Source organism: Oncorhynchus tshawytscha, linkage group LG08 (assembly GCF_018296145.1).
Source record: "Oncorhynchus tshawytscha isolate Ot180627B linkage group LG08, Otsh_v2.0, whole genome shotgun sequence".
In the NCBI taxonomy this organism is placed as follows: domain Eukaryota; kingdom Metazoa; phylum Chordata; class Actinopteri; order Salmoniformes; family Salmonidae; genus Oncorhynchus; species Oncorhynchus tshawytscha.
In genome coordinates, this window is record NC_056436.1 from 47077636 (window position 1) to 47101526 (window position 23891).

Below are 23891 nucleotides of genomic sequence, written 5' to 3' on the forward strand. Positions count from 1 at the left end.
TTGTTATGACTGATGAGTGAGGCTGTTTACACGACTCCTGTTTGACCTGCTGTAAAACAGCTCCAACTCCCCCTTCTGCAATTAGAGCTCCTTTAGTTGTTGTTGCAGTGGACCCTCTAAGGAGGGTATCAACAGTTAACAAGCCTCTGAGCCTCAACTATGCCTTGACTATTTGGTCAGTGACAACATGATGACTGGTGTAAAACTGCAGTAAAATACAACACTTCTCTCTCCTCCGTTATACAACAGTTTTAACAGCCTTTGCCACAGCAACCCAAGGATGGGAGAATAATGAGAGTATCTGAGATGCAGGAGAAAGCAGAATTAGTCCTTTATCTTATTACACAGAGGTAGTAAGCCGGTGACGTCAAACGCCGCCCGAACAAGGAGAGGGACCGGCTTCGGCGGAAGTTGTGAAAGATGTATCATCATTAGTCCTGTATTATACCATACAGTGGTATCATCATTAGTCCTGTATTATACCATACAGAGGTATCAGCATTAGTCCTGTATTATACCATACAGAGGTATCAGCATTAGTCCTGTATTATACCAGACATAGGTATCATCATTAGTCCTGTATTATACCAGACATAGGTATCAGCATTAGTCCTGTATTATACCATACAGTGGTATCATCATTAGTCCTGTATTATACCAGACAGAGGTATCAGCATTAGTCCTGTATTATACCAGACATAGGTATCATCATTAGTCCTGTATTATACCAGACATAGGTATCAGCATTAGTCCTGTATTATACCATACAGTGGTATCATCATTAGTCCTGTATTATACCATACAGAGGTATCAGCATTAGTCCTGTATTATACCAGACATAGGTATCAGCATTAGTCCTGTATTATACCATACAGTGGTATCATCATTAGTCCTGTATTATACCATACAGAGGTATCAGCATTAGTCCTGTATTATACCAGACATAGGTATCATCATTAGTCCTGTATTATACCAGACATAGGTATCAGCATTAGTCCTGTATTATACCATACAGTGGTATCATCATTAGTCCTGTATTATACCATACAGAGGTATCAGCATTAGTCCTGTATTATACCAGACATAGGTATCATCATTAGTCCTGTATTATACCAGACATAGGTATCAGCATTAGTCCTGTATTATACCATACAGTGGTATCATCATTAGTCCTGTATTATACCAGACAGAGGTATCAGCATTAGTCCTGTATTATACCAGACATAGGTATCATCATTAGTCCTGTATTATACCAGACATAGGTATCAGCATTAGTCCTGTATTATACCATACAGTGGTATCATCATTAGTCCTGTATTATACCATACAGAGGTATCAGCATTAGTCCTGTATTATACCAGACATAGGTATCAGCATTAGTCCTGTATTATACCATACAGTGGTATCATCATTAGTCCTGTATTATACCATACAGAGGTATCAGCATTAGTCCTGTATTATACCAGACATAGGTATCATCATTAGTCCTGTATTATACCAGACATAGGTATCAGCATTAGTCTTGTATTATACCATACAGAGGTATCAGCATTAGTCCTGTATTATACCATACAGAGGTATCAGCATTAGTCCTGTATTATACCAGACATAGGTATCATCATTAGTCCTGTATTATACCAGACATAGGTATCAGCATTAGTCCTGTATTGTACCAGACAGAGGTAACATCATTAGTCCTTTATTATACCAGACAGAGGTATCAGCATTAGTCCTGTATTATACCAGACAGAGGTAACATCATTAGTCCTGTATTATACCAGACAGAGGTATCAGCATTAGTCCTGTATTATACCAGACAGAGGTAACATCATTAGTCCTGTATTATACCAGACAGAGGTATCAGCATTAGTCCTGTATTATACCAGACAGAGGTAACATCATTAGTCCTGTATTATACCAGACAGAGGTATCAGCATTAGTCCTGTATTATACCAGACAGAGGTAACATCATTAGTCCTGTATTATACCAGACAGAGGTATCAGCATTAGTCCTGTATTATACCAGACAGAGGTAACATCATTAGTCCTGTATTATACCAGACAGAGGTATCAGCATTAGTCCTGTATTATACCAGACAGAGGTATCAGCATTAGTCCTGTATTATACCAGACAGAGGTAACATCATTAGTCCTGTATTATACCAGACAGAGGTATCTTTTACTTTTTGAAGTATGAAGTGTTGTCTTCAGCCCTCCTCCTCATTAGCACGCACTGTTTATTTTGGCACCATGCGAGCAGTTTAGTCCCACTGCCAGCCGTCACACTTTTCCCTGTCCGTCAGAGGAGGTCAAATAAAGTAGAGAAAGAAAGCCCATTTATAGGGTTGTGAAATTGTTTGGTTTGTCAGAAAACGGTGGTCTTTGAATTTCGTGATGTGTTCTTGTTTACTCTGAGCCTTTTACTCTAGAGATCTGTATGTGTTGGATTTACTGTGTAAGACGTTACACTTGGCAGAAAACCAGACCGCCGTGGGCTGTATGAATAGATGTGTGTGGTAGCATTTGGCCAGAGATGTTTTAGTTTCAGAAGCCCTAATGCCTTATAAATTCCCTTCAGTGTCTGGATTTCAGTTTTTATTATCACCATAATGTTTTGTGTTTGCTGGAGAATTATTATTATTTACTGTGACAGTCAAACATAAACCAGCTTTTCTCTCTCACTGGCATTTTATTGGGTAGATTCTAGTTTAACTGTGTGTGTGTGTGTGTGTGTGTGTGTGTGTGTGTGTGTGTTAGTCCTCTTGTTCCTTCTGAGAGTGTGTGGTGTCGGTCAGGGAGGAGAAGCAGCATCATCAGGAGGCTCTCTTAGTAGAGGTCCGAGACCGGGGGATTCAGCTAGGAGGGGATTGAACCTCTGAATTAAATTTAAAGGGCGTGTCACTGTACTGACACTGTCTCTCGACACTCTGAGAGCACAAAGATGAAGTATACCTCTCTGCTATTGCCAGACATGAGTAAAGACTCTTTCATTTCCTTTGTAACGCCTCACAGGTTTATGGAAGATATTAAATAGGAAATGTGAGGAAATCGAACAAAGCAGACAAAATGATTTGAGACCATATCTGATTGTATCATATTCTGACTGACTCTCGCTCTCTTTTGCAGAAGGGATTCATAACATGTCCATGGACTCCAGCCAAATGACAATGCCTATGTCAGACCCCAACGCCTGGGCCACAGCTATGAATAACCTGGGCATGGCTCCCATGGGCATGACAGGACAACCCCTTATGTCAGGTACAGCTACTGTATTATAACCATAATCCAGTTATAATCCTAACCATACGTCTACTGTAGTTATAACCCTAACCATACCTCTACTATAGTTATAACCCTAACCATACCTCTACTATAGTTATAACCCTAACCATACCTCTACTGTAGTTATAATCCTACCTCTACTGTAGTTATAACCCTACCTCTACTGTAGTTATAACTCTAACCCTACCTCTACTGTAGTTATAATCCTAACCCTACCTCTACGGTAGTTATAATCCTAACCCTACCTCTACGGTAGTTATAACTCTAACCATACCTTGACTGTAGTTAGAACTAACCATACCTCTACTGTAGTTATAACCCTACCTCTACTGTGGTTATAACCCTAACCATACCTCTACTGTAGTTATAACCCTAACCATACCTCTACTGTAGTTATTATTATTATTATTATTATTATTCACTCTTGCTGCTGGTGAGTCTCTGATCCACCTCTACGCAGACAACACCATTCTGTATACCTCTGGCCCTTCTTTGGACACTGTGTTAACTAACCTCCAGATGAGCTTCAATGCCATACAACTCTCCTTCCGTGGCCTCCAATTGCTCTTAAATACAAGTAAAACTAAATGCATGCTCTTCAACCGATCGCTGCCTGCACCTGCCCGTCTGTCCAACATCACTACTCTGGACGGCTCTGACTTAGAATACGTGGACAATTACAAATACCTAGGTGTCTGGTTAGACTGTAAACTCTCCTTCCAGACTCACATCAAACATCTCCAATCCCAAGTTAAATCTAGAAATGTCTTCCTATTTCGCAACAAAGCATCCTTCACTCATGCTGCCAAACATACCCATACTGACCATGCTACCAATCCTCGACTTAGGCGATGTCATTTACAAAATAGCCTCCAATACCCTACACAACAAATTGGATGCAGTCTATCACAGTGCAATCCGTTTTGTCACCAAAGCCCCATATACTACCCACCATTGCGACTTGTACGCTCTCGTTGGCTGGCCCTCGCTTCATACTCGTCGCCAAACCCACTGGCTCCATGTCATCTACAAGACCCTGCTAGGTAAAGTCCCCCTTATCTCAGCTCGCTGGTCACCATAGCATCACCCACCTGTAGCGCTCGCTCCAGCAGGTATATCTCTCTGGTCAACCCCAAAACCAATTATTTCTTTGGCCGCCTCTCCTTCCAGTTCTCTGCTGCCAATGACTGGAACGAACTACAAAAATCTCTGAAACTGGAAACACTTATCTCCCTCACTAGCTTTAAGCACCAACTGTCAGAGCAGCTCACAGATTACTGCACCTGTACATAGCCCACCTATAATTTAGCCCAAACAACTACCTCTTTCCCTACTTTATTTATTTATTTATTTAGCTTCCTGGCACCCCATTATTTTAATTTCTACTTTGCACATTCTTCCACTGCGAATCTACCATTCCAGTGTTTTACTTGCTATATTGTATTTATATAGACTTGTTTATACTGTATGTTTGTTTTATTCCATGTGTAACTCTGTGTTGTTGTATGTGTCGAACTGCTTTGCTTTATCTTGGCCAGATCACAATTGTAAATGAGAACTTGTTCTCAACTTGCCTACCTGGTTAAATAAAGGTGAAATAAAAAAATAAAAATTTAAATTCTACCTCTACTGTAGTTATAACCCTACCTCTACTGTAGGTATAACCCTAACCATACCTCTACTATAGTTATAACCCTAACCATACCTCTACTGTCGTTATAACTCTAACGATACCTCTACTGTAGTTATAACCCTAACCAGACCTCTACTATAGTTGTAACCCATACCATACCTCTACTGTAGTTATAATCCTAACCCTACCTCCACTGTAGTTAATACCCTAACCATACCTCTACTGTAGTTAATACCCTAACCATACCTCTACTGTAGTTGTAACCCTAACCATACCTCTACTGTAGTTAATACCCTAACCATACGTCTACTGTAGTTATAACCCTAACCATACCTCTACTGTCATTATAACCCTAACCATACCGCTACTGTCGTTATAACCCTAACCCTACCTCTACTGTAGTTATAACCCTAACCATACCTCTACTGTAGTTAATACCCTAACAATACCTCTACTGTAGTTGTAACCCTAACCATACCTCTACTGTAGTTAATACCCTAACCATACCTCTACTGTAGTTATAACCCTAACCATACCTCCACTGTAGTTATAATCCTAACCATACCTCTACTGTAGTTATAATCCTAACCATAACCATACCTCTACTGTAGTTATAACCCTAACCATACCTCCACTGTAGTTATAATCCTAACCATACCTCTACTGTAGTTATAATCCTAACCATACCTCTACTGTATTATAACCCTAACCATTCCTCTACTGTAGTTATAACCCTAACCAGACCTCTACTGTAGTTATAAACACAAACATTCCTCTACTGTAGTTATAATCCTACCCATAACCATACCTCTACTGCAGTTATTTCCCTAATCATAACCATACCTCTACTATAGTTGTAACCCATACCATACCTCTACTGTAGTTATAATCCTACCCATAACCATACCTCTACTGCAGTTATTTCCCTAATCATAACCATACCTCTACTATAGTTGTAACCCATACCATACCTCTACTGTAGTTATAATCCTAACCATACCTCTACTGTAGTTATACCCTAACCATACCTCTACTGTAGTTATAACCCTAACCATACTTCTACTGTAGTTATAATCCTAGCCATACCTCTAATGTAGTTATAATCCTAACCATAACCATACCACTACTGTAGTTATTTCCCTAATCATAACCATACCTCCACTGTAGTTATAATCCTAACCATACCTCTACTGTAGTTATAATCCTAACCATACACTGTATTATAACCCTAACCATTCCTCTACTGTAGTTATAACCCTAACCAGACCTCTACTGTAGTTATAAACACAAACATTCCTCTACTGTAGTTATAATCCTACCCATAACCATACCTCTACTGCAGTTATTTCCCTAATCATAACCATACCTCTACTATAGTTGTAACCCATACCATACCTCTAATGTAGTTATAATCCTACCCATAACCATACCTCTACTGCAGTTATTTCCCTAATCATAACCATACCTCTACTATAGTTGTAACCCATACCATACCTCTACTGTAGTTATAACCCTAACAATACCTCCACTGTAGTTATAATCCTAGCCATACCTCTACTGTAGTTATAATCCTAGCCATACCTCTACTGTAGTTATAATCCTAACCATACCTCTACTGTAGTTATAAACATAACCATTACTCTACTGTAGTTATAATCCTAGCCATACCTCTAATGTAGTTATAATCCTAACCATAACCATACCTCTACTGTAGTTATAACCCTAACCATACCTCTACTGTCATTATAACCCTAACCATACCGCTACTGTCGTTATAACCCTAACCCTACCTCTACTGTAGTTATAACCCTAACCATACCTCTACTGTAGTTAATAACCCTAACAATACCTCTACTGTAGTTGTAACCCTAACCATACCTCTACTGTAGTTATAACCTAACCATACCTCTACTGTAGTTATAACCCTAACCATACCTACTGTAGTTATAATCCTAGTCATACCTCTAATGTAGTTATAATCCTAACCATAACCATACCACTACTGTAGTTATTTCCCTAATCATAACCATACCTCCACTGTAGTTATTTCCCTAATCATAACCATACCTCCACTGTAGTTATAATCCTAACCATACCTCTACTGTAGTTATAATCCTAACCATACCTCTACTGTATTATAACCCTAACCATTCCTCTACTGTAGTTATAACCCTAACCAGACCTCTACTGTAGTTATAAACACAAACATTCCTCTACTGCAGTTATTTCCCTAATCATAACCATACCTCTACTATAGTTGTAACCCATACCATACCTCTACTGTAGTTATAATCCTACCCATAACCATACCTCTACTGTAGTTATTTCCCTAATCATAACCATACCTCTACTATAGTTGTAACCCTAACCATTCCTCTACTGTAGTTATAACCCCAACCATACCTCTACTGTAGTTAATACCCTAACCATACCTCTACTTTAGTTGTAACCCTAACCATACTTCTACTGTAGTTATAATCCTAACCATACCTCTACTGTAGTTATTTCCCTAATCCTAACCATACCTCTACTGCAGTTATTTCCCTAATCATAACCATACCTCTACTATAGTTGTAACCCATACCATACCTCTACTGTAGTTATAATCCTAACCCTACCTCTACTGTATTATAACCCTAACCATTCCTCTACTGTAGTTATAACCCTAACCAGACCTCTACTGTAGTTATAAACACAAACATTCCTCTACTGTAGTTATAATCCTACCCATAACCATACCTCTACTGCAGTTATTTCCCTAATCATAACCATACCTCTACTATAGTTGTAACCCAACCATACCTCTACTGTAGTTATAATCCTACCCATAACCATACCTCTACTGCAGTTATTTCCCTAATCATAACCATACCTCTACTATAGTTGTAACCCATACCATACCTCTACTGTAGTTATAATCCTAACCCTACCTCTACTGTAGTTATAACCCTAACCATACCTCCACTGTAGTTATAATCCTAGCCATACCTCTACTGTAGTTATAATCCTAGCCATACCTCTACTGTAGTTATAATCCTAACCATACCTCTACTGTAGTTATAAACATAACCATTACTCTACTGTAGTTATAATCCTAGCCATACCTCTAATGTAGTTATAATCCTAACCATAACCATACCTCTACTGTAGTTATAACCCAAACAATACCTCTACTGTAGTTATAACCCTAACCATACCACTACTGTAGTTATAATCCTAACCATACCTCCTCTACTGTAGTTATAACCCTAACCATACCTCTACTGTATTATAACCCTAACCATTCCTCTACTGTAGTTATAACCCTAACCATACCTCAACTGTCATTATAACTCTAACCATACCTCTATAACCCGAACCACTCCTCTACTGTAGTTATAACTCTAACCATACCTCTACTGTCGTTATAACCCTAACCATACCTCTACTGTCGTTATAACACTAACCATACCTCTACTGTACTTATAACACGAACCACTCTACTGTAGTTATAACTCTAACCATACTTCTACTGTAGTTATAACCCCAACCATACCTCTACTGTAGTTAATACCCTAATCTTAACCATACCTCCTCTACTGTAGTTCTAACCCTAACCATACCTCTACTGTCATTCTAACCCTAACCATACCTCTACTGTCTTTATAACCCTAACCATACCTCTACTGTCGTTATAACCCTAACCACACCTCCACTGTAGTTATAACCCGAACCACCCCTCTACTGTAGTTATAACCCGAACCACTCCTCTACTGTAGTTATAACTCTAACCATACTTCTACTGTCGTTATAACCCTAACCATACCTCCACTGTACTTATAACACGAACCACTCTACTGTAGTTATAACTCCAACCATACCTCTACTGTAGTCATAACCCTAATGATAACCATACGTCTACTGTAGTTATAACCCTAACCATACCTCTACTGTAGTTATAACCCTAACCATACCTCTACTGTAGTTATAACCCTAACCATACCTCTACTGTAGTTATAACCCTAACCATACCTCTACTGTAGTTATAACACTAACCATACCTCTATTGTAGTTATAACACTAACCATACCTCTACTGTAGTTATAATCCTAACCATACCTCTACTGTAGTTATAACCCTAATGATAACCATACGTCTACTGTAGTTATAACCCTAACCATACCTCTACTGTAGTTATAACCCTAACCATACCTCTACTGTAGTTATAACCCTAACCATACCTCTACTGTAGTTATAACCCTAACCATACCTCTACTGTAGTTATAACCCTAGCCATACCTCTACTGTAGTTATAACACTAACCATACCTCTACTGTAGTTATAATCCTAACCATACCTCTACTGTAGTTATAATCCTAACCATACCTCTACTGTAGTATAACCCTAATGATAACCATACGTCTACTGTAGTTATAACCCTAACCATACCTCTACTGTAGTTATAACCCTAACCATACCTCTACTGTAGTTATAACCCTAACCATACCTCTACTGTAGTTATAACCCTAACCATTCCTCTACTGTAGTTATAACCCCAACCATACCTCTACTGTAGTTAATACCCTAACCATACCTCTACTTTAGTTGTAACCCTAACCATACTTCTACTGTAGTTATAATCCTAACCATACCTCTACTGTAGTTATAATCCTAACCATACCTCCACTGTAGTTATAATCCTAGCCATACCTCCACTGTAGTTATAATCCTAGCCATACCTCTACTGTAGTTATAATCCTAACCATACCTCTACTGTAGTTATAACCCTAACCATACCTCTACTGTAGTTATAACCCTAACCATACCTCTACTGTCGTTATAACCCTAACCATACCTCTACTGTAGTTATAACCCTAACCATTCCTCTACTGTAGTTATAACACTAACCATACCTCTACTGTAGTTATAACCCTAACCATACCTCTACTGTAGTTATAACCCTAACCATACCTCTACTGTCGTTATAACCCTAACCATACCTCTACTGTAGTTATAACCCTAACCATTCCTCTACTGTAGTTATAACACTAACCGTACCTCTACTGTAGTTATAACCGTATTCTTAACCGTACCTCTACTGTAGTTATAACACTAATCATAGAGGTATAACTACAGTAGAGGAATGGTTAGGGTTATAATTACAGTAGAATAATGGTTAGCGTTATAACTGCAGTAGAGGTATGGTTAGGGTTATAATTAGAGTAGAGGAATGGTTATGGTTATAACTACAGTAGAGGTATGGTTAGGGTTATAACACTAACCATACCATACCTAACCTAATCCTAGACTGGTTTCTGTAGTCTGTGAATCCTGCAGCCCTCACGTTTGTCTCCGTAGGCCATTTGTTGTGTCTATGAAAATGGTCATGCAGAGCTGAGTCAGCCAGATAGAGTTATGACTCTATTATCAGTCTGAGGACTTGAGAGCAACACAGCTCAGTTCCAGACAGTTGGGAGGAGCTTTGGCAGTATCATCCCTTATTTGCAAAATGCTCATGCAACTCAATTTGTTCCTCTCTGCCATCCACACCACTACTTTATTGATTTATACAAAACTTGTTGAGTTTTGCATAGCATACTAGCTATGATTAAGCCCTAAGCTGTTAACCAAAGGATCCTTCTAATTTACAAAAAGGGCGGAATCATCCTCTGCCTACTGTCATATGTCATCATGTGTCACTCGGACAGGTGAACCATGGAAACATGGCATTAGACTGTAGCGGTCACTGTCGGTCGCCATCTTGGCTCTACAGAAGACTGTTTGCCTAGTGGCAGAGCCCACAGATACGGTATGTTATCATGTGTATCTCAGACAGTTGAAATTACAGTGGCAGAGCTAACAGAAATGTCATCATCATGAATCACACTGTCAGTTGAACCATTTAGGGGGGTCATTGAACTTTATCCACAAAGCGACTCATTGTAGAAAACTGGTGGTAAGTGCTGAGTATAGAGACTTTTTACTCCTACTCTTATGGGTAAAAAATCTAATCTATGCATGAAGCCTCTTTCGTCATGAATCACATCTCGTCGACAGATATTTAGAACGCATCATGAGCTGTCCTAACCCGTTAAGTTACCAGCGGATGTCTTCATAATTGAAAAATGTGGTGAGTCAGTGGTTCCTGCGCCACGTGCAATTGCTTTGGAATTGTTAAAATAATGTTGTAATTCTATTTGATCAATCCATAGATAATCTAGATCTACATGGAACCATACATCTTATGCCTTTGACAATGATTTACAAGGCTTATTTCACATGACATGCCTAAATAGTTATAACAAATAGGCTAATAAATGAACTTGTTTTTGTTTTGATGATTTAATTACCTAAATCATGCTATTTCAAGATATACATTTGGAGCACAATATCTCTTTGTTAAAAAATATGCCTAAATTGTGCATGCCTATAAATTGGGCAATTAAAGGCATCTAGGGCTTATGTTTACTTTGATTGTGTTAGATGAAAATTATAGACCTTTCAAATGTTGTATACAACGACAAGCGATTTAGAGTTGTTAAACGGCAGTGAAGAGTTTGTTTATAAACTCAGCAATAGGCATGCTGCAAGGGGGCATGAGGACTGCAGATGTGGCCAGGGCAATAAATTGCAATGTCCGTACTGTGAGACGCCTAAGACAGCGCTACAGGGAGACAGGATTGACAGCTGATCGTCCTCGCAGTGGCAGACCACATGTAACTAACAACACCTGCACAGGATCGGTACATCCGAACATTACACCTGCGGGACAGGTACAGTATGGCAACAACAACTGGCCGAATTACACCAGGAACGCACAATCCCTCCATCAGTGCTCAGACTGTCCACAATAGGCTGAGAGAGGCTGGACTGAGGGCTTGTAGGCCTGTTGTAAGGCAGCTCCTCACCAGACATCACCGGCAACAACGTCGCCTATGGGCACAAACCCACCGTCGCTGGACCAGACAGGACTGGCAAAAAGTGCTCTTCACTGACGAGTCACAGTTGTGTTTCATCAGGGGTGATGGTCTGATTCGCGTTTATCGTCGAAGGAATTAGAGTTACAGGTGGAGGGTCCGTCATGGTTTAGGGCAGTGTGTCACAGCATCATCGGACTGAGCTTGTTGTCATTGCAGGCAATCTCAATGCTGTGCGTTTCAGGGAAGACATCCTCCTCCCTCATGTGGTACCCTTCCTGCAGGCTCATCCTGACATGACCCTCCAGCATGACAATGCCACCATCCATACTGCTCGTTCTGTGAGTGATTTCCTGCAAGACAGGAATGTCAGTGTTCTGTCATGGCCAGCGAAGAGCCCGGATCTCAATCCAATTGAGCACGTATGGGACCTGTTGGATCGGAGGGTGAGGGCGAGGGCTATTCCCCCAGAAATGTCCGGGAACTTGCCGGTGCCTTGGTGGAAGAGTGGGGTAGCATTTCATAGCAAGAACTGGCAAATCTGGTGCAGTCCATGAGGAGGAGATGCACTGCAGTACTTAATGTAGCTGGTAGCCACCCCAGATACTGACTGTTAATTTAGATTTTGCCCCCCCCCACCCCCCCTTTGTTCAGGGACACATTGTCTGTGGAACTTGTTCAGTTTATGTCTCAGTTGTTGAATCTTATGTTCATACAAATATTTACACGTGTTAAGTTTGCTGAAAAGAAACGCAGTTGACAGTGAGATGACGAGATGACGAAATCTAAAAGTAACTTCTGGGTAGCCTAGCGGTTAGAGCGTTGGACTAGTAACCGAAAGGTTGCAAGTTCGAATCCCCAAGCTGACAAGGTACAAATCTGTCGTTCTGCCCCTGAACAGGCAGTTAACCCACTGTTCCTCGGCCGTCATTGAAAATAAGAATTTGTTCTTAACTGACTTGCCTAGTAAAATTAAAATAAAATAAAAATGTAAAATAGTCTACATAAACCCTACAAATAAAAACATTGTATACTGCAGGTAGAAAATATCCTGATTTAAAATAAATATCCTATAAATCACATTGGCTATACATGGTCTGTCTGCAAGGACCTTGAAACATTGTATCAACTATGGTATTAACTTGGTCCAGCCTGACGCCCGTGCTAGCAAACTTACAACATTGTATAAAATATTCTAGGCCCTCAGTTTCCCATGCCAATGAGCTCTGGACAGACAGACATAACTGTAGGGTATTTTGCGCAAGGGATAAGAAGTTATCTGGTAGGCCTATTTTATAGAAGCTTCCACCGGATCAGAGTATGACATTTTTTTCCCCTTTAATGCTGAGTGGTCATTGAAATGGAGAGACCTGGAAAGATTTTTCATATAGGCTACGTTGATGAATTATTGTCATTCTCAATGGATGTAAAAACAGACTTTGTTTACTTGCTATTTGAGTCGAAGAAAAAATACGTTCAGAAGCTCCACAGTGATGGTGAGTTAAGGCAATCAGAAATAATAGCTGATCCCCAAATGGGCACACTTATCGGCCTACATTTTCATGCAGGCCAGGTAGACTAGTCCTATTTCTATATGTGTAATCAGTTACGTGTCCTTGCTCAAGATTGACAGGAGCGCGCTAAACAAAAGATAATGAATAAATTGACAACTCGTAAATGGAATGAAATAAATCAAAAGTGTAGCTAGCCTAGGTGGTGTGCTCTGCAAACAATTTGTCCACTCCTACAATGACAACGGTAAGTCTCTAATAATAATATATTGACTGCATTAACAGAAATGACCATAATCAAACAAGCATTGTAGATGAGAAATTATGTGACTTAACGGTACATGTACTACTGGTCATACTGGTGTGCCATCCCCGTGGCTACTGCAATGGATTAGTCTACTCAGACAGGCGTGAATGGGTGTGCCAAATAGTTTTGTATATACAGTGCATTTGGAAGGTATTCTGACCCCTGGACTTTTTCCACATTTTGTTAGCCTTATTATAAAAATAGATTCAATGAATTTGTTTCCCTCATCAATTTACGCACAATACTCCATAATAACAAAGCAAAAATAGTTTTTTTGAAATGTTTGCAAATTGAAATATTACATTTACATACGTTTTCAGACCCTTTGCTATGAGACTCGAAATTGTGCTCAGCTGCATCCGGTTTCCATTGACCATCCTTGGTAAATTCAATTGAATGGACATGATTTGGAAAGGCACACACCTGTTTATATAAGGTACCACAGTTGACGGTGCATGTCAGAGCAAAAATCAAGCCATGAGGTCAAATAAATTGTCCGTAGAGCTCTGAGACAGGATTGTGTCGAGGCACAGATCTGGGAAAGGGTACTAAAAAATGTCTGCACCATTGAATGTCCCCAAGAACACAGTGGCCTCCGTCATTCCTAAATGGAAGTAGTTTGGAACACCAAGACTCTTCCTAGAGCTGGCCGCCCAGCCAAACTTAGCAATCAAATAACATTTGATTTGATTTGATCAAGGGAGAAGGGCCTCGGTCATGGTGACCAAGAACCCGATGGTCACTCTGACAGAGCTCCAGAGTTCCTCTGTGGAGATGGTTGTCCTTCTGGAAGGTTATTCCATCTTTGCAGCACTTCACCAATCAGGCCTTTATGGTAGAAAACCAGTCCTCAGTAAAAATGCACGACAGCCCGCTTGGAGTTTGACAAAAGGCACCTAAAGAACTCTCGGACCATGAAAAACAAGATTCTCTGGTGTGATGTAACCAAGATTGAACTCTTTGGCCTGAAGGGAGGAAACTGGCACTATTCGTACGGTGAAGCATGGTGGTGGCAGCATCATGCTGTGGCCTGTGGGGATATTTTTCAGTGGCAGGGACTGGTAGACTAGTCATGATCGAGGGAAAGATGAACCGTGCAAAGTACAGAGAGATCCTTGATGAAAACCTACTCCAGAGCGCTCAGGACCTCAGACTGGGGTGAAGGTTCACCTTTCAAAGGACAACGACCCTAAGCACAAAACCAAGACAATGCAGGAGTAGCTTCAGGACAAGTCTCTGAATGTCCTTGAGTGGCCCAGCCAGAGCCCAGACTGGAACCCAATCGAACATCTCTGGAGAGACCTGAAAATAGCTTTGCTGCGATGCTCCCCATCCAACCTGACAGAGCTTGAGAGGATCTGCAGAGAAGAATGCTGGTGTGCCAAGCTAATTGCATCATACGAAAGAAGACTCACAGTTGTAATCGCTGCCAAATGTGCTTCAACAAAGTACTTAGTAAAGGGTCTGAATGCTAATGTAAATGTAATGTATCTGTTTTTTATTTTCAATAAATTGGCAAAAATTAATAAAAATGTGTTTTTGCTTTGTCATTATGGGGTATTATGTGTAGATTGATAGGGGGGGGATTTTAATCAATTTTAGAATAAGGCTGTAACATAACTAAATGTGGAAAAAGGCAAGGGGTCTGAATACTTTCCAAATGCACTGTATATTTGCCTCTGCACTACAAAAAAAATGTTCAGTCAACCATCAGCCTATCAACCAAACAATGGGGTCAGCCCTACAGGATTCCTAGGACCTTTTCTGAGATGCTTTGTGTATACGGGCCCAGAGCTCCTTCTAGACTGATGACGTTCCATTAGCGTTTGTTTAATGCTTTGGTACCGAGAGGTTGAGATGAATGAAACGCAATAAGGTGCTACGTTTCTGGTGTTTTATTATTTGTTAAATATCCTTAAAAGAACTGCGGAGCATTTATCACTTTACCATTAAATTTATACTTCACCATTTCACCCCACCATCTACATTGATTTATGCAGCCATGTGTCTATTTTCTTTCCTTATTATATATCTTCTTTCCGAAAGCTTTTTATAAACCACATCCTTCAGCTTGTTTAAAAGCACATTCATGTCAACAGAGCTACTGAATTATAGGCCTCACGGCAACTCCACTCCACCACATATTTCAAATGAAGTGGGCATGGAGAACGCTTTTCCCACCTACTGAGTTTTTCCCTATTTCATTTCATTTGTACAGTTTACTGAGCTTCTTCCAGACTTAGCAAACTCTCTGTCCTAGTTTACTGTGCTGCCTACGCAAAATAAAATGTGATTTTGTTGAGCGAGTTATAGCCTTAGTACTGTGTTGGAGAAGAAAACTCTGGTGTGCGTGTGTGTTTTGTCACTGAGCGCCTTGAGCCATTGGACAGCATAATGCTCTTAGTGCTGCTACCTTATTAGAGGACTTTCTCTCCCACAGCTGCATTGGTATCATACCAACATTGCCAGCAGGTAGGGCTGTAGTCAGGTTGGCTGTGTAGTAGTGGGATTGGGGTTTCGGGGTGAGAGGGCTGTAGTCCTACTTATGAATCACCTGGAGAAACACCTGTTCCGTAGCTTGTTATCTCTTTCTCCCACCCACTCTCTCCATCTCTCTATTCCTCTACTCTGTCCCCGTTGTCTCTCTCTCTCTCCACTCTCACTCTTCTCTCTCCACTCTCCACCCCTCTCTCTCATTCTCCACCCCTCTGCTCTGAAACTCAAATTATCCAAAAGCTTCATTACGGCCATCTCTATACTGAGTTACCACTCTGCTCCACTGCTACAAAACTCTGAACCAAAGTAAAGTAGGACAAACAATACTAATATGGCTATCACACGGAATAGTTACTTATACATTTATACAGTTGAAGTCAGAAGTTTACATACACCAAATACATTTAAACTCAGTTTTTCACAATTCCTGACATTTAATCCTAGTAACAAATCCCTGTCTTAGGTCAGTTAGGATCACCGCTTGTGAATGTGAAATGTCAGAATAATAGCAGAGAATTATTTATTTCAGCTTTTATTACTTTCATCACATTCCCAGTGGGTCAGAATTATTTCTCCTGACAGAGCTAGTGTAACTGAGTCAGGTTTGTAGGCTTCCTTGCTCGCACAAGTTTTTTCAGTTCTGCCCACAAAGTTTCTATTGGATTGAGATCAGGGCTTTGTGATGGCCACTCCGATACCTTGACATTGTTGTTCTTAAGCCATTTTGCCACAACTTTGGAAGTATGCTTGGGGTCATTATCCATTTGGAAGACCCATTTGCGACCAAGCTTTAACTTCCTGACTGATGTCTTGAGATGTTGCTTCAATATATCCACATAATTTTCCTCCCTCATGATGCCATCTATTTTGTGAAGTGCACCAGTCCCTCCTGCAGCAAAGCACCCCTGCAACATGATGCTGCCACCCCCGTGCTTCACGGTTTGGATGGTGTTCTTCGGCTTGCAAGCCTCCCCTTTTTCCTCCAAACATAAGAATGGTTATTATGGCCAAAACAGTTCTATTTCTATTTCATCAGACCAAAGGACATTTCTCCAAAAAGTACAATCTTTGTCCCCATGTGCAGTTGCAAACCGTAGTCTGGCTTTTTTACGGCGGGTTTTGGAGCAGTGGCTTCTTCCTTGCTGAGCGGCCATTCAGGTTATTTCAATATAGGACTCGTTTTAATGTGGATATAGATACTTTTGTACCTGTTTCCTCCAGAATCTTCACAAGGTCCTTGCTGTTGTTCTGGGATTGATTTGCACTTTTTGCACCGAAGGACATGAATCTCTAGGAGACAGAGCGCGTCTCCTTCCTGAGCGGTATGACAGCTCGGTGGTCCCATAGTGTTTATACTTGCGTACTATTGTTTGTACAGATGAACGAGTTTCCAAACCTTCAGGAGTTTGGAAATTGCTCCCAAGGATGAACCAGACTTGTGGAGGTCTACAATTATTTTTCTGGGGTCTTGGCTGATTTCCTTTGATTTTCCGATGATGTCAAGGAAAGAGGCACTGAGTTTGAGGGTAGGCCTTGAAATGCTTCCACAGGTACACCTTCAATTATTAATCCTATATCTATCCTACCGTGCCTTTCTAAGGTCTTCGAAAGCCAAGTCAACAAACAGATTACCGACCATTTCGAATCTCACCATACCTTCTCTGCTATGCAATCTGGTTTCAGAGCTGGTCATGGGTGCACCTCAGCCACGCTCAAGGTCCTAAACGATATCTTAACCGCCATCGATAAGAAACATTACTGTGCAGCCGTATTCATTGATCTGGCCAAGGCTTTCGACTCTGTCAATCACCACATCCTCATCGGCAGACTCGACAGCCTTGGTTTCTCAAATGATTGCCTCGCCTGGTTCACCAACTACTTCTCTGATAGAGTTCAGTGTGTCAAATCGGAGGGTCTGCTGTCCGGACCTCTGGCAGTCTCTATGGGGGTGCCACAGGGTTCAATTCTTGGACCGACTCTCTTCTCTGTATACATCAATGAGGTCGCTCTTGCTGCTGGTGAGTCTCTGATCCACCTCTACGCAGACGACACCATTCTGTATACTTCCGGCCCTTCTTTGGACACTGTGTTAACAACCCTCCAGGCAAGCTTCAATGCCATACAACTCTCCTTCCGTGGCCTCCAATTGCTCTTAAATACAAGTAAAACTAAATGCATGCTCTTCAACCGATCGCTACCTGCACCTAACCGCCTGTCCAGCATCACTACTCTGGACGGCCCTGACTTAGAATACGTGGACAACTACAAATACTTAGGTGTCTGGTTAGACTGTAAACTCTCCTTCCAGACCCATATCAAACATCTCCAATCCAAAGTTAAATCTAGAATTGGCTTCCTATTTCGCAACAAAGCATCCTTCACTCATGCTGCCAAACATACCCTTGTAAAACTGACCATCCTACCAATCCTCGACTTTGGCGATGTCATTTACAAAATAGCCTCCAATACCCTACTCAACAAATTGGATGCAGTCTATCACAGTGCAATCCGTTTTGTCACCAAAGCCCCATATACTACCCACCATTGCGACCTGTACTCTCTCGTTGGCTGGCCCTCGCTTCATACTCGTCGCCAAACCCACTGGCTCCATGTCATCTACAAGACCCTGCTAGGTAAAGTCCCCCCTTATCTCAGCTCGCTGGTCACCATAGCATCTCCCACCTGTAGCACACGCTCCAGCAGGTATATCTCTCTAGTCACCCCCAAAACCAATTCTTTCTTTGGCCGCCTCTCCTTCCAGTTCTCTGCTGCCAATGACTGGAACGAACTACAAAAATCTCTGAAACTGGAAACACTTATCTCCCTCACTAGCTTTAAGCACCAACTGTCAGAGCAGCTCACAGATTACTGCACCTGTACATAGCCCACCTATAATTTAGCCCAAACAACTACCTCTTTCCCAACTGTATTTAATTTTAATTTATTTATTTATTTTGCTCCTTTGCACCCCATTATTTTTATTTCTACTTTGCACATTCTTCCATTGCAAAACTACCATTCCAGTGTTTTACTTGCTATATTGTATTTACTTTGCCACCATGGCCTTTTTTGCCTTTACCTCCCTTCTCACCTCATTTGCTCACATTGTATATAGACTTGTTTATACTGTATTATTGACTGTATGTTTGTTTTACAACGACACAGAGTTACACATGGAGTATCTGTCGAACTGCTTTGCTTTATCTTGGCCAGGTCGCAATTGTAAATGAGAACTTGTTCTCAACTTGCCTACCTGGTTAAATAAAGGTAAAATAAAATAAATAAATAAATAAATAAAAATTTACTCAAATTATGTCAATTAGCCTATCAGAAGCTTCCAAAGCCATGACATCATTTCGGGAATTTTCCAAGCTGTTTAAAGGCACCGTCAACTTAGTGTATGTAAACTTCTGATCCATTGGAATTGTGATACAGTGAAATAATCTGTCTGTAAACAATTATTGGAAAAATTACTTGTGTCATGCACAAAGTAGATGTCCTAACCGACTTGCCAAAACTATAGTTTGTGAACAAGAAATTTGTGGAGTGGTTGAAAAACAAGTTTTAATGACTCCAATCTAAGTGTATGTAACTTCTGACTTCAACTGTATATAATCAAGTGTTGGCTTTGTACCGCTCTGAAGGACCTATCCCTTAGAACACAGAACATCCCTACCACAGAACAATCACAACTGGACACTTTCTGGGCCTCTGTCTTAATTTGAGTCCACATCTGCTCTCAATGGCCCAGAAAGGAAGAGACTAACGTTGCAATACAGTAGCATTTGTCATGGCTTTTATAAAACCTGATTGAAGACAAACCAAACCAGACTATAATTAGGACCATATGAAATCTTCTATGGCTTTCTTATCTCTGTTTCTGCCTCCTCTTTTCCTCCTCTCTCGCTCTGTCTTGTTTTCAAAGTGGGGACCTCCCCAGAAACCATCTATTATCCAAGACACTTGACACATTAAAGGAGAATGGAAACACTTTAGGAAGTAAATCTAAGCAAAGAGATGTATTCGATCCACTAATACTAAACATGTGCATTTAACATAAAAACATCTCTATATTTTGTATTTTGATCGTCAATCAGGTTTATTTGATCTATGGTCAGCGGAATTTTTTATTGCCATAGTAACGACTGACACCAGTGCATCACTGACAGGAATCAAGTGGTATTGAGTTTTCGCGGGGAGATTGAATCGAAGAGAGTTAAGTTAGGAGCGGACAACGAAGATGGCAATAACAAGTAGTAATTCAAACATGAACTGTATAGCGCCAGGCTGTATGAATTGGCAACAAAAAAATCCCTCGGTAAACTACCATCCTGCCCAAGGACCCACAACTTTTGAAGAATTGGCTCCATGTCCTGAAGAGGAAGGACGTGCCAGCTAGAGCTAGCAGGATCTGCAGACAGCACTTTGCAGAGGCAGACCTTTGCGATGAAGGGCACTTTCAGTCAGGCAACCGGGAGTTTCCGAATGGAAAGGAGTCATAACGCCTACGTTGAAGCCCTCTGCTAGTGCCTCCGTTTGTTATGGTGTAGGCGTTACCGACCAACCATCATCAACATCGCTGACTTTGGATGAAGTCTGAGGTAACGTTAACCTGTCATGACTGTTGTTGACTGGGCTAGCGTTAGACACTGGACAACTTTGTTGCAACTCTAGTTGAAGGTAACCAGCTAATTGCATCCAAAGTGTTTTGTGTAACACCCCCAGCAAATAACTTTAGCATTCAACTCAACTGCAACTAAAATTGCAACAGTTTATCCGTGTACCCCTGTTATTAGGTAGTTAATGTAGCTAGCTTCCACCTCAGATAGTCAAGTACTGTAATACATTTTGTTGACAGATTTGTTTTTGTATTGTTTTGTTAGCTCCACCTCATTTAGCTAGACTGAAGTTGACATAGCTAATGTTTGCTGAAAAATAAATGTCCCTGTATTTGCTGTGTGTGTGTGTTTGTTGACAAAGCATTCACGACAGGAAGCTTGTTAATGCCAACTGGGTTCAGTTGTCTTAACAAAACGTTTTTTTGTTTTTTTTAGGATGACATCTTCATCCCTGAAAATGTTTTCATCCTGGAGGAGACTGTGCAGGAGGCAGAGGAGGTACATGCAAATCCATGTTTTTTCAAGTATTTGCAGTGATTCTTGAATATAACTATAGCCTAATAGATGCCCTAATTGTTTTCTGGCACCAGGGAAGAACGGTTAGTACAGCATGCCAAACTGACTCCTGGGTGCCAGAGTGTTCCTGTGCTGCGGTGGAGAAGAGGTCCACCGGGACCATCACTAAAGAGCTCGGGGCCCAGCTAGATTGAGCTCACAACCATCAGTATATAACTGAGTCCTGCCCCTATACTCCACAGATGGAGCTGACAGAGAGTGAGATCAGTGAAGACCACAACTCGCTGTATGAACCTGAGAGCTCAGAATCACGATCATCACAGTGCGAGCCAAGATATACTATCGATCACTTTGGGGTAGCGGGATGGTGTTCCAAAAATGGAGAAGGAGCAGGCCATTCAACAGCGAATTAAAAGATGCACACATCCACAAAGGAAATCGGGGTGGAATTGTTTTTCAGCTGATTTCTTTTTTTTACCCGTTTCAACCCGTTTTTAACCTTGTCCCAATGGATGTGCTACCTTGTCCGGGTCCTGCTGTTTCGACTCTCTCAACCTATGAATGCTCAGCTATGAAAAGCCAACACCTCAGGAGCAAATGTCAGTTGAACTGTTGCACCCTCTATAACCACTGTGGTCATTATTTTTGATGTAAAAAAGGGCTTTTGAAAAAATACATTTGAGTGATTGATTGTTTGCTGTGCTGGATGCTGTGTATTCACCAACTGTCTGAGTGATGGGACATTTTTATAGAATCTGTAACATATTTTGGGGTGTATTTAATCTGCATCTTAACTTCTTAAAGTGGCAATTAGCAGTAGAAATAATAAAAAAGTGTCTCCCTGCTCCTCTTTGGGTAAAACGCTGAGGGATTGGGGCTGGAGAAATGTAACCACTCTTAAATTCAAAGACAGTACTATAAATGCAAGGACTGACCATCCATGATATCAACATTGTAATCCTGTTTCTATGATCTGTTTCCACTACCATGTACCCAGTTCGCTTTGGATAAAGGTGTCTGCTAAATGGCATATACAGTGGGGCAAAAAAGTATTTAGTCAGCCACCAATTGTGCATGTTCTCCCACTTAAAAAGATGAGAGAGGCCTGTAATTTTCATCATAGGTACACTTCAACTATGACAGACAAAATTAGAAAAAAAATCCAGAAAACACATTGTAGGATTTTTAATGAATTTATTTGCAAATTATGGTGGAAAATAAGTATTTGGTCAATAACAAAAGTTTCTCTCAATACTTTGTTATATACCCTTTGTTGGCAATGACAGAGGTCAAATGTTTTCTGTAAGTCTTCACAAGGTTTTCACACACTGTTGCTGGTATTTTGGCCCATTCCTCCATGCAGATCTCCTCTAGAGCAATGATGTTTTGGGGCTGTTGCTGAGCAACACGGACTTTCAACTCCCTCCAAAGATTTTCTATGGGGTTGAGATCTGGAGACTGGCTAGGCCACTCCAGGACCTTGAAATGCTTCTTACGAAGCCACTCCTTCGTTGCCCGGGCGGTGTGTTTGGGATCATTGTCATGTTGAAAGACCCAGCCACGTTTCATCTTCAATGCCCTTGCTGATGGAAGGAGGTTTTCACTCAAAATCTCACGATACATGGCCCCATTCATTCTTTCCTTTACACGGATCAGTCGTCCTGATCCCTTTGCAGAAAAACAGCCCCAAAGCATGATGTTTCCACCCCCATGCTTCACAGTAGGTATGGTGTTCTTTCGATACAACTCAGCATTCTTTGTCCTCCAAACACGACGAGTTGAGTTTTTACCCAAAAATTATATTTTGGTTTCATCTGACCATGTGACATTCTCCCAATCTTCTTCTGGATCATCCAAATGCTCTCTAGCAAACTTCAGATGAGCCTGGACATGTACTGGCTTAAGCAGGGGGACACGTCTGGCACTGCAGGATTTGAGTCCCTGGCGGCGTAGTGTGTTACTGATGGTAGGCTTTGTTACTTTGGTCCCAGCTCTCTGCAGGTCATTCACTAGGTCCCCCCCGTATGGTTCTGGGATTTTTGCTCACCGTTCTTGTGATCATTTTGACCCCACTGGGTGAGATCTTGCGTGGAGCCCGAGATCGAGGGAGATTATCAGTGGTCTTGTATGTCTTCCATTTCCAAATAATTGCTCCCATAGTTGATTTCTTCAAACCAAGCTGCTTACCTATTGCAGATTCAGTCTTCCCAGCCTGGTGCAGGTCTACAATTTTGTTTCTGGTGTCCTTTGACAGCTCTTTGGTCTTGGCCATAGTGGAGTTTGGAGTGTTTGAGGTTGGACAGGTGTCTTTTATACTGATAACAAGTTCAAACAGGTGCCATTAATACAGGTAACGAGTGGAGGACAGAGGAGCCTCTTAAAGAAGAAGTCAGTACAGGTCTGTGAGAGACAGAAATCTTGCTTGTTTGTAGGTGACCAAATACTTATTTTCCACAATAATTTGCAAATAAATTCATAAAAAATCCTACAATGTGATTTTCTGGATTTTTTTTTTCATCTTGTCTGTCATAGTTGAAGTGTACCTATGATGAAAATTACAGGCCTCTCTCATCTTTCTAAGTGGGAGAACTTGCACAATTGGTGGCTGACTAAATACTTTTTTGCCCCACT

At 40.9% G+C, this 23891-nt stretch overlaps 1 protein-coding gene and 1 long non-coding RNA gene across 4 annotated transcripts in view; both read left to right on the forward strand.

The window, feature by feature from the left end:
• Positions 1-23891, forward strand: part of LOC112256393 (ecto-NOX disulfide-thiol exchanger 2) — a 217392-nt gene that overhangs the window by 123611 nt on the left and 69890 nt on the right. For all 3 annotated transcript variants that reach the window (XM_042325583.1, XM_042325582.1, XM_024429624.2), the window contains exon 3: positions 3127-3258. In XM_042325583.1, the coding sequence (XP_042181517.1) occupies positions 3127-3258 (132 nt within the window). The remainder of the gene's footprint in view (positions 1-3126; positions 3259-23891) is intronic.
• Positions 19683-22329, forward strand: LOC121846906. Its single transcript, XR_006083904.1, has 3 exons — positions 19683-20726; positions 21180-21242; positions 21335-22329. It is a non-coding gene; the product is annotated as an uncharacterized LOC121846906 (long non-coding RNA).